Genomic DNA, 12,238 nt, shown 5'->3' on the forward strand with positions numbered 1-12,238 from the left:
GTTTTCAATATGTACCGTAAGTTTGTTATATGTTTAAAGAAGTTTCAACGTGCAATCGAATGTAGAAAAATAGTTTCAATATAGGCTAATTTTCAAGATGAGCAGCAGTGTGCTCCAACTGTAGAAACTCTCGTTATGGGCTGCAGTTTCAAGATTGATTTCAATCAGTTTTGCATTCTATTTGTTTTCTAATCAAGGCTTAATTTCGTCAGACCGGTCTTACTCTTTTTTGTTTCGATGTGTCAAGTTGGCTTGTGCAATAAACTACTAAGAAGAATATAGACGTCGTTCTCTGTTCATCTCCACAGCTGGCGCACTCGGTAGCCGATGTCGTTGCACTACTGCAGCTGTATATGCCTATGGGTAGCCCATCTTTAAATTGTGCCGCTAAAATTCTATGAAAGTTAGTTAGAAATAAAACGAAACCTAAGTAATGAACCAGTCTAAACCTAGTATAGACTAACTGCTAAAATTTTCCCGAACCACGGAAATGAAATTAGCTCAGTTCCACGAACAAATTGTCTATCGGTATCCTTGATTTTACTTACCGTAGTCCGCCCTGTTAGCTCAGTGGCTACGCGCCCGGCTCAAGATCACGCGGCGCTGGCTCGACTTTCGGAGTATGCGCTTGAGCAACGCATTTCAGGACTGCTCTCCATTCAGCGGCATCTAGTGGATGGAATAACTCACAGACGACAACACTTCAACAATCGTCAACTTCACTCTGCCAATCTCGGTGACGGAATCTGCGTTAAGAGCCTCTACATTCTACAAGTATGCGAAACTACCAGGAATAACCTATCAAGGCTTTTTCAGTTTCAAGCATTTCAAGAACAGCTCTATATTCAGCGGCATCTCGTAGTTGCAACAATTCAAAGACAGCAACACTTCAACCACAAGTGGACCATTCACTCTGTCTATCTTGCTGACCGGGCCTGTGTCAGTGGTTCAAATCTTCTGCAAGTGCTGTGTGCAAAACTGCCAAGATTAAGCTCTCAAAGAAGTTTTTTCAGTTCGGAGATAAAGATTCCCACAATGAATCAACCTTCTGTAATCTTTACTATGTATACACGTTACAACCAACTTTGTTTTGTTTTTTTGTTTTATTATCTTTATCCTGCATTGCGGGAAAGCGGACTTGAGCGCTATGCATCGATGTACGCCTTCCGACGTACACCTGACCCACGCTGCAACCGACGGCAATGTCTGTTTCCGGTTGTCTACTCTACTTATGACTTAAACTTGGTACTACCCATTACTCGAAATCGATCACTGGGTAGAGGCAATTATCGTAAAGTTTCTTGCCCAGAGAAACAACAGCAATGTAGGCTAATAAAGTTATAGCCTATAGGCTATATGTTTATTTGTTTTGTAACATTTTTTATTTTTTTAATTTTCCCTTTATATCTTAAATTTTTCTGAAGGTGTTGCGACCGTGCCAAATTTTTTTCAACTCAATAACTTACTTCGATCACAAGCACGTTTTAACGTTCGCGTTTTGTCGCTTCTACCTTTTTCTTGACCTTTGCTATGTTGATGTGTATTGTTTTGATATGATGGTCAGAAATAAAAAAACAACTGAACTGAACTGAACTGAACTGAAGTGCGGGTGGCTGGAGTCGAACATGCAGGCTCTCGACTGCGAGCCCAACGCGCTAACCACTCGGCCACTGCTGCCGAACTTTATATTATTATGACACGTTATTGCACATCACACAAGTCAACAATACTGTAGGCTACAAGAACACGGTTGTTGAAGATATAAGCATGATTGGTATCAGATTTCCGATGCAATTTTAGGATAGGTTGATATAAACATGAGGCACGACAATATTGTTCAATATGAACCCAAGAACATGCTACAGGCCAACTTGCCTATAATGTTCGGCTGTTCAGATATCACATATGAGATCTTGATGAGAGTTATTTGCAATATTGTGTTACGGCCTATTATAAGTTGACAGCAAATGTCACACGTAGGGGAAGGTGAGGTAAGTTGAGCCACCCCCCCTAACTCGAAAAATAAAAATCGCATCAACTTTCTGCTGCCACCTACCTTACCGTTTATCTTATATGGAGCTGTTCTGTAAAGATTATAGGTCTTTGTCTTGTAGAAAGACAGAAAAACTGTTTTTAGTGATTTTGGGAAGTTTCTTGAACTTTTTGAAAACAAAGATTTTTTGTGTTTTACAAAATGTCTGTGGCATTCACCAGTATTGATATATCTAACAGTAATCACTAATGTCAGCTTATTCAGAAACTATTAAAGTGAGGTTGCTAGCTCATATATGACTGGAGAAATTCCCGTTTAACATTTAATGGCGGCCTTGAGGTAAGTTGAGCCAGTGATGTACAGGTAAGTTGAGCCAGTGGCTCAACTTACCTCACTTCAGCTGCCACTGTTAAGTGATGATACATGTAGTCATTAAATAGATAACAAAGTGTATTTTTTATACCAAAGACAGGCAAGACACTCTTTAATAGTCTAAATCTCTGGAAAAATAATTTGTCCATTGGTCTATTAAAGTTTAAATTTATTTGTAGCCTAGTGTAAACTGCAGCCTACAAGCAACATGCAAGGGAAAACCCGACCTGTGCATTACATTGGTAAAATCGAATTCTTCAATGAAAATGGAGAAATTGAGGCCAACTTTTTCAGAAAAGTGCCTGGAAAGTCCGAGGAAAAGTTGTCATTGGCGTAGCCAGAAAAAAAATTGTTGGGGGGGGCAAATATTTGATGAATTAAAGAGAACGACAAAGTGTTTGATTTAAGCCATCGCCACCTGATGTGCAGTGACGTATCCTGGTGGCTTGAGCAAGGGAAGCAATGAAACTGGGGGTTATAGCGTGCCGAAGGCACCCGTATTCATGCTCCCCCGGAAAAATGTTGCAAAATTACACTTAAATAATGGATTATAGCGCTTTCTAAAAACACTTTTAGGGTAATATTTGTATAAAATTTGTAACAGATAAACAGCTATTAACTTATTAAAGGTAGCTCTTACACACAAACGGGAAAAATCTGCGGCGAAAATTAGAGAACACCAAAAACTCAGCGACACAAAAACCCAACAGAGTAAGCCATTCTGAAATTGCTTCCACAAATTAGTTAAAAGAAACGTAAATTTAGCGCGATTCTTTGTCTTTCTGTGTGTCTAAAGCAAGTCCTTGGGGGTGTTAATAGCCAGATCTCTTGGAAAACGTTATAAATTTCTACAAATTTTATTATATTTTCAACAAAGGGCTCAACTTCGGAATCCAAACTTTGAAAATTGGGGGGGGCATGGCCCCTTTCGCCCCCCTGGCTACGCCTATGAAAGTTGTCCTTTGTCTTCAAAGCAGACGATGAGTGTGCTTTTCTTAATGAGGATATCGTTAAAGCTTCCTCACACGACCACTTGGAGAAACTTTCTGCCGTCAGCAGAAATTCCGGTTTCCATGCTCTCTTGACCAGTGGCATATGGAATAAGTTTAGATCAGACAGATAACGGAAATTGATTTAGAAAATTCACATTTTGGAGGTTTATTTAATCAGGATTGTGCTGTATTGATTCATCGTTTTATTTTCTGTTCTTTAGCTCAGTTAACAAGATCTGCTAGTACTACATTGATTCAACGTCTGTTGACGTTTAATCAACGAAAAAGTGGCAGATTTGTCGGCTGGGAAATGCGCAATTTCACAGTCGAACAGTCACAACAATACAAATTTATCCTTTCACATGTTGTTCTTTCTTCCTGGTAGCAGCTATGTAGGCCTATTAACTGCTACCCAACATGTCTTCTTTCTAACTTTCGACTCAAGTTCCACATGTGTTGAGTGAAGATTACATATTGTCAACAAGAGTAGATCAATAATTGTGAAGTGGAATAGTCACTGCACGAGTGTGGCATGAAGGAACAAACCGTAGACCACACCATCTGTAACTGCGCCATCTACCATGCGCCAAATTGTGTGCGTGGTCTACGCGAATTGGATAACGAATTGATATATTATAACGAATTGATATTACCATTGAATTATTACAATTTACAATTAAGATATTACAATTGAATTATAACGAATTGGATAACGAATTGATATATAACGAATATATATAAGATAACGAATTGATATTGGATAGCGAATTGGATACAATTTGTTAAATTAAGGCCAAAGCATCAACCAATATGCTGCCACTTTCACTTTTATTGTAAATCTAGCGGTTTTCTTAGTAGAAGCGTTTAAGTAAAAAGTGGCTCAACTTACCTCATCCTCCCCTAGGCTACTTGAGGAAACAAAGAAAAGCATGAAAATGAACGTTAGTTGGCATAACCAAAGATGACGACCCAAGATGCTTGATCAAAACACCCTCCAAGTAAAAGAAGAGTAAAGTACGGAAGGCGACTTGATAACATAAAATATAAAATAAATTTATACATTTTTTTTTTTCAATATCGCAATGAAGTAGTGTGGTAGTCTACACAGGTTACGTTTTCAAGACCACTGCACAACTTAGTATTTGACAAAGGGGAGGTTATTTTTAGAAACATAGAAGCATTTGTGGAATTATATGGAATGTGGAAAAAAACTGACAAGAACTTGCCTTCCTGTTGAAATGTAATGTGTTCTTCTGCAATGTTGTAACATAAAATACTTCCAATCAATGCAAAGCAGCACAATTCACAAATAGGCAGTAGCCTACACTTTTGGCCGCTGAGCATTCACTAATAACGCGCAAATGATGCTCAACAATGAAGACGGCGAGCCGATATATATACGTTTGTGTATTGTGTTATTTATTTACATTGGTAGCTCGCGATCGCACAAAAGACGTAGCAATAAACAACAGGTTTTGAGTGTGTAAAAGCTATAAGTTGTAATGGAGTTCAACATACGCAGAAACGCACAATTTCACGTTAGATTTCAACGAAAAAGGGCTTTCTGAGTAACTGAAGATTAAATTTAACGAGACAAAAATAGTCGATGACCTTGAACAACGGAAAATTACTTTTAGGAATTGAAAACGATAAAAACATTACAAACTGCAATGGAGGTCAAGTCTCAAGAAGACTAGCGAGATCATTGCTGCTGGTACTTCTTCTTTCGTATGTTGAGAAGGCGAGATTGGGCTTCTTTGAGCTCCCTTTCTTTTGCAAGTATAATCTCCATGGCCTGCATCTCTTGCGCAATGCTTTGCACCATTCCTCCAGGAACCTCTACCGCAACTTCCTCTTCCTCATCGAAAGCGGCTTCCTTTGCAGAATCCACCAGCATCTGAGTTGCCTTGTTCACAGCGTTTCCAGCAGTCTATTGCAAAATAGTAAGCGGTGTCATATATAGCATCGCTAATACACAAAAACTGGTGGCCGTTTTAAATTTGTAAAAGGATCGTTAGTAAATGATTTTTAAGAGAATATTTTACTTGTTATTTTTTTGTTTTTTACTTGCCATTTGTTATTCAAATATAGCCTACAGTCAGTGCTGTATTCGTAAAAAAGCACAGGGTATACTGTCTCAGATTTGATAAAATGATAAATACACAACTTGCAAAATACTAATCTTTATTCTACCATAACATGAATTAAAATTGAACGAGAGGTACAAAATTGTTTATTTTTTATGAATAGGCCTACATTCCAAACAGCCTGCCGAGAAGAATCTACATCTTTATCCTCTTTACAAATTTGGCATTTAGTATCCTTGCTGATCGGTGGTTTGGCAGCCAGGATCTTACACATTTTTTAGCAGTAAATTGAGGCACATGTGGTCCATTGCAATTAAGTTTAGTAAACATCGAACACCTCACATTATCAATAAGCAAAGATGCTCTTGAACCTGTGGTAATATCGTTCAATAAACCGAAACCACGTTCACGTTCTGCTGTAGAACAAGGATAGTTGAAATAGCTGTCAAGAGAGGCTTCAAATTATTGGGCACAATTTCAACTTTTTCACTAAAGTCTCTTAATCCTTGGATTGACCGTATTTCATCAATGTCAAAGCGTCTACAAATTTTTCTCACCCCCTGTTTCTCCATGACACAAATTTCCTTCTATCATTTTATCAGGTTGCAAAGTTAGCAATATCAACCAGTAGCTGACCAATGACCATTGTTAGTGTCGGCATTAGCACAAAGTCTCATTTGCATTCTGCTAACAACGCTCTGAATGATCTCTCTAAATGATCTCTCAGAACGGGTTCATGATACATCCATGTACCATTGTACACCCGTATACCATTGGTCCTCAAAGGGTTAAGTAGTTAGTTAGTAGTCAAGAATCAGTTGCCTAAGGATAGCATAGGCACTCTATTTGGAAAACCAGAGGATATACTATAATTGCTCGAAAAAGCAAAGAGTATACTGCGTATACCGCCGTTTTCCCTACGAATACAGCACTGCCTACAGTGCCTAAATATAGAGTAGCATAGTTCCTATTGAATATACAAAATTACTTTGTTTCAACACCATCGCTGCTACCTGTTCTAGCAATATTCGCTCTGAGGATGCGCACTGCCATGGTGCGCAAAACCTCAGTGAACAAACAACTCCTATGTTTCTGTTTTTATTTTCGCATTCATCAGATGAACGTTGCAACTATTGTTAGAAACGAAAATAATTCTGATAAGCCTAAACTTTTCAGTATTCATTGCTGCTACCAATATCAATTTTGGTATTTCCTATTTATGCAAGAATTGGTTTGTTTTGCTTTTGAAAAACTCAAACGTTCCGACGGATTGGAAAGCATAAGAAAGACGTTTCTGAAATGCTTGGTGAAAGAGACAAGGAAAATAAGACTCAGCAGACAAATTAAAAGTTCAATTTTAAATGTAGTAGGCTAAGTCACATGTATTGGTAAACCTGAACCACGACAAAATAAATTACAGAATCCATCAATATGACGTAAATATAATTATGACGACACAGTTTACCTGTAACCGCTTCATGTTCTCGCTCTTAGGGTCGGCCCTAACTTTACAGGCCACCAAAAGTTGGGCCGTAGACGAAGCGACTTGCTTTGCTGAGGTCACCAGTTTCTCCTCGCTGGCCTCTCCTTGGACGGCCTGATTGGCGGCCTCACATAGATTCCCAGTAGCTCTGGCCACAATCTGGGCCCCAGTAATCAATCCCTGGGACCACTGGCCATCGTCACGGCCAATACCTCCAGCTGACCCAACCTAAAAAACAAACTTTGATGGTATTGTACTGAAACTTCAACAGAATGCCATCCACGTTGCCTGGTGGTGCACGACGTTGGTAAGGGCGCCAGTTCGACACAGCTCAAGCGCATCTAGCTGTGTCTTTGGCAAGACACTTAAAGGCATGCCTACAAGTAAACACAGAGACTGGCTTTCTAGCTTTCCCATCCACTTAATCCAAATATTTAACGACCTGGCGTAAACCTGGGTACAATAAAAAAGGTTAAAAGTATGATAATACACCTCAGCCTCTGTTATTTGACATTTGTATAAATTTTTGGTTTTGCGTTGTAATGATTGTTCTGCACTATTGGTAGACAACATTAACTTACTTTTCCTTGCAAAACCAACTCTTTCTGCGCGGCAGAGGCGGCTTTTACGAGGGCAGTGGTGGCAGTGGCGATGGACTTTGCTGCCTCAAGGATTTGTTCCTCAAAGTTGAGGTTCTCATCAGCTTGCTAATGCAAAATAAACAGCTTTAACATTTTTAAAGGAAGTTTCCCTTGTTGAGGCACGTTGCACCGGTGATCAATTCCTGGTATTTAAATGAGTTGTCGCCAGAAGTTCCCAACCTGTTTTCTTTCATAGGTGTTGGTAAGATTGCATATGATATGACATCACCATGTAGCCTACATTAGGCTACTAATCGCCAACAACAATTTGTTACGTCGTAATCTTACAAGATTCAATGTTTTATAAAAAATAGTTTATTGCTTGGGATAAACTTGTCATCGTGACGCAATAATAGACAAACGTAACTTTCCAACGCAAACAATGGAAACGCTGTCGTCTCCACACAGATGAGGACAGCGAAACAACGCACAACCATGGGTCACTTATTATAGGCCAACCTTGACTTCTTTCCTTGGCCTGAGTAGAGCGAGCTTCTTCGCGGCAGCTTCGATCGACGCGGCGGCAGCGAGAAGCTCTTGTTCCGCGATGACGTTGGGGTCATTGGGATCTACCCAGTCGGAGCCTGGAGGAAGATTTCATGACTTGAAAATTGAGATTTTGTTTCCAAATTAAAACATTTCATTAAAATTTGTTTCAAGATTCAGCCACCCGCTCTGGATAAGCGTTGAACTGGCGTCTTCCGATTATTTTAATGATTTACTTTACACCATTGTTGCTTCTTTGAATGAACATCATCAGTCAGGCACAACTAAACTAATCCAACTTGAATAAAAAGTGCTAGATTCGTCGCAGGACAACTCGCGTTTAAGGCCATGTAACAGGGCTGGGCCCTATTCATAACTTCAGTAGCCCCCGGGGTAGGTTCCACTCACTTTTAATTTGTCCAGCATTTTTTGGCCAGTTGAAACGACAAGGTAAAATACTGTTATAAAAGCTCGATATTCAATAGCTTACATCACAAAATGGGGAGATGAGATGGTGCTCCCACCGTTTCACGGCACTGCATAATGCATACACCACATATTAACTCACGTATTTTCATACATAACTCACGTTCACACTCGATATAACAAATAACAACTCACCCTTCATACCCTCCCCAGACCTGACCAGGTTGCTAACCGCGGTAGCCACGTTTTTAGACAATGGTACCAGGTTCTGCTTCAAGTCGGCATCACCGGGCTGCTGGCTGATGGAGAGGACATTGTTCATCAGGGCCGCGTACGACTCTGCCACCGAACGGCCGAAGTTAAGGGTGGCCTGCTGCTGGGCAGGGTCTTCAGTGCTCGCGGCCGATGCCTGAAAAGTAAAAAAATTATGTTTTGACGTAATCATTAATTTGCTTAAGTTTGTTGTTTCTCCTTCCGCTATTAATATTAAGTAATATTCCTTGCATTTTGTATTTTTGCTGCAGCCTACTGTTATTGTATTGACCTACATTATTATCTTTAAAGTGAGATGACACGCTCGTTATAAAGATTTGTTTATTTATTCATATCAGGTTGCTGGTGAAATGCAGCTTTCCTTGAAGAAGAAAACAAGGTTGAGCTTGTGATTCTAAATAATTGCAAGTACGAGTTGCGATGACCATGAAGGGACTTTCTTAGAGTGCAGACACCTTTTTCATCAAGGGATTTGTGAAAAAGTATAAGGCCTAATGATCCCCGGCCCATATCAACGCAAATACACAAGATTCAATAACAAAAAGGATCCGTTTGAACTCGCTTCCTACCCTGCAAACATGAATCATATCGAACACAGCTTTCCTGCCCATGTTGGCGCACGTGACCATGTCCTCCTGGCGGCAGGACTTCCCCGCTGCCACTGCTTTCGCGGTGGCGCTAGTGATCGGTTTTGTAGCGTGGATGAGCTCTTCAGGAGTGGCTCTTTTCTCCTCTCCATCCACCGATTGAAGTGACTGGAAGCATAGTAAAATTTTTGTTAGGTTTCGCAAGTCAGGTCATGTTAAAATGAAACAAACACAGTTTTATACGCTCACACCACAATTCAAACAACCAGCAGGATATAACTCTTTTGTACTTTTATTTTTTGAATCGTGAAAGCTTTGTTTAGTATGTTGCTTTGTTGCTGTTGGTAAGAAATAATATTTTTTTATAAAAAAAAAACTTTAAATCGCCCAATCGTTTGCTTCTATTTTCAACACTAACAGTATATTTTTGTTATTGTTGTCTAACGTAGATTAGCTATGTATACAACACTTACAACAGGGTAGCGACTGCGATTGTGGTTTCTTAATAAAACAAGGTGCCGACTCTGGAATTGAACCTGGGACCTAGTGTGTATACAACACTCTTCCTTGCAGACATTGTGAACCACAAACGTATGTTGTCCTTGCAAGAAAGATTTTACAAAAGAATTTGCGAAGAACCCCAACCACCTACCTTCATCTCCTGCTTGATGGAGCTGATGGTCTGTTCCAGCGCACGTGGACCTTTCGCCGCTTCGTCCTCTACAGACTTGACTGTCTTCAATAGTGACGTCACATTGGTAACCATGGCCTGAGTGGAAACAAATTAAAATGTAATAAACAAACACTTTCATCGCTGTAGAATGGTTGGAAGACTTCATAATATCGCGATGAAAACGGAAGTGAGCAAGCAGCATCTTTCCCAGGTTGCTGTTCGCAGAACATTGTGGGCAATCGCTATAACGAAAAGTATTACTTCCGCTATAAAAGGGCCTAAACCACCATGAGAAGGCTTATTTCCTCTTAACGTGTTTTCTTTAGATTGTCCGGTACTTGCCGTCCCGGGTAATCTGAGAAAAAGCACGATCTAGATGTCAAACAACTCATTTGTATTACAACTTCACAGCATCTAATATGAATTGGAATACATTGAGTCCACGGCGACCTAACTTCAATGGATAAACTTTAAACCTACAGCTTAAAGGTGAGTCATCATCAGACGTCATCTCCGCTTGCAGCAGATTGGGCATCAACATAGGTTATTTGCTTCCAAGAGTGGCGATTTTGAGCCAACTCGCCCAGTGTCGCCAAGTTGAGTCCGGTCCATGATTGGATGTTGTTTTGCCATCGTTTTGGTTGTCTGCCACGTTTTCTTTTTCCTTCTACTTTACCTTCTGTGCAAACTTTGCTGATTCCGAATTGTGATCTTTTAGTGTGGCCGAACAGTTTTAAAACTTTTGATTTTATTATTGCTGCAATTGGTTGTAGTTTTGTCATGGTTAAAAGATCTTCTGTTTTCGTGTGGTCAAGTAGCCCTTTGTTGGTCATGCTTCTCATGATGTGATTTTGGAAGGTAGTGAGTTTTTTCATTGTTGATGATGTCTAATTTACGCATTCTAGACTGTACAGTACGATTGGTATTTTTCTTCTTGTTACCTCTGTTCACTTGTCTTACATCAGTCCGAGGCTGCTGATGTAAACCCCTGGTCGTAACTGTCAAATCAGTCCGGGGCTGCTGATGTGCCCTCCTGGTCGACATGCGAGGATCCGGAGGTAGCCTCCTCTTAGTTGCAATGCTATTGGTTGACATATTATTCCATGTGATTGCTCAAGCCATACTGCTTCCTTGCTGGCTCATGGCAGGTTGAAAGAGAGTGATTTGATTTTGTGTCACCATCACTAGGAGATTGTCTTACTGGACTAGAGGGATCTCCTGCCCTGATCGAGGGACTACGTTTTGTCTGGCAAGGAGCAGATGCTCCCGCCAGTATAGCTCTAGAGGTCATCGAGACACTGAAACTCTCTCACCGCCTTAAGGTAGTAGTCCAAGAGAGAGGTGAGTAAGGTGAGAAAGGTGAGTAAGAAGAGAAAGGTGAGTACAAACCTTTAACGCTTTTATAGGAAAATTGCGCTATAAAACTTGCAACTTAGTGTGGAATCAAATTAGGGTCGTGCAATCCTTCCCCATTCGGCCGTGCCATTGCTTCAAGACTTAAAACTTCATTTACGCTTTCAAAATTTCATTAACTTTGATATTCAAATATAAAACATAATGTCAACGTAATCTGACGGCCATTAGATCAAACCTTGGCTGCAGCTTTGAGGTGGAACATGGTTTTGTCTGATGCCGACTTCCCTGACGCGTCCTTAGTTGCGTTGATGAGGTCACCAAGTGATGACGCCACGTCGCGTACAGCATTAATCAGCACAACCTGGATGGAAACAAAGATGGGTCAGTTCAGGATTCACTGACTAAACGAGTCACTGACTAAATGGGGAGTTTACACCAACACTGCTTGTGGTGGGACAGGGTTCGATTCCAACTTGTGCCCCATAAAGAAAAAATCAATAAAATCCTGAAAGATTGTCCCGTTGCATCGGTGGTTACGCGCCCGACTCAAGTTCAAGCGGCGCTGGTTCGGCTCTCGGGGTGTGCGTTTGAGCAACGCATTCTAAGGATTGCTCTTCATTCAGCGGCATCTAATGGATGGAATAGTTCCCCGGCAACAACACTTCAGCAATCGGAAAACTTCACTCTGCCAATCTCGGTGGCAGGTCTGCGCCAGTGGTTCAAAGCCTCTACAAGTATGTAAAACTGCTAGAAATAAGTTCTGAAAAGAAGCTTTTCCAGTCCGAGGATAAAGATCAAATCAATCAACCAACTTCAGTTGGAAGAACTTCATTATGACGATTAACCAACCTTTCAAGTATAGAAGTTAA

At 40.4% G+C, this 12,238-nt stretch overlaps 1 protein-coding gene across 1 annotated transcript in view; it reads right to left on the minus strand.

Annotated features, from left to right (window-relative positions):
• Positions 1-3,632: 3,632 nt before the first annotated feature.
• LOC145771767 (talin-2-like) overlaps positions 3,633-12,238 on the minus strand; it is a 45,124-nt gene continuing 36,518 nt past the window's right edge. Inside the window, exons 43-50 of the mRNA XM_082583499.1 lie at positions 11,605-11,730; positions 9,993-10,109; positions 9,323-9,508; positions 8,676-8,889; positions 8,028-8,152; positions 7,509-7,634; positions 6,910-7,155; positions 3,633-5,287 (exon numbers count right to left, since the gene is read on the minus strand). Of these exons, the coding sequence (XP_082439625.1) occupies positions 5,060-5,287; positions 6,910-7,155; positions 7,509-7,634; positions 8,028-8,152; positions 8,676-8,889; positions 9,323-9,508; positions 9,993-10,109; positions 11,605-11,730 (1,368 nt within the window). The 3' untranslated portion in view covers positions 3,633-5,059. The remainder of the gene's footprint in view (positions 5,288-6,909; positions 7,156-7,508; positions 7,635-8,027; positions 8,153-8,675; positions 8,890-9,322; positions 9,509-9,992; positions 10,110-11,604; positions 11,731-12,238) is intronic.

This window comes from Aplidium turbinatum, chromosome 6, assembly GCF_918807975.1.
Source record: "Aplidium turbinatum chromosome 6, kaAplTurb1.1, whole genome shotgun sequence".
In the NCBI taxonomy this organism is placed as follows: Eukaryota; Metazoa; Chordata; class Ascidiacea; order Aplousobranchia; family Polyclinidae; genus Aplidium; species Aplidium turbinatum.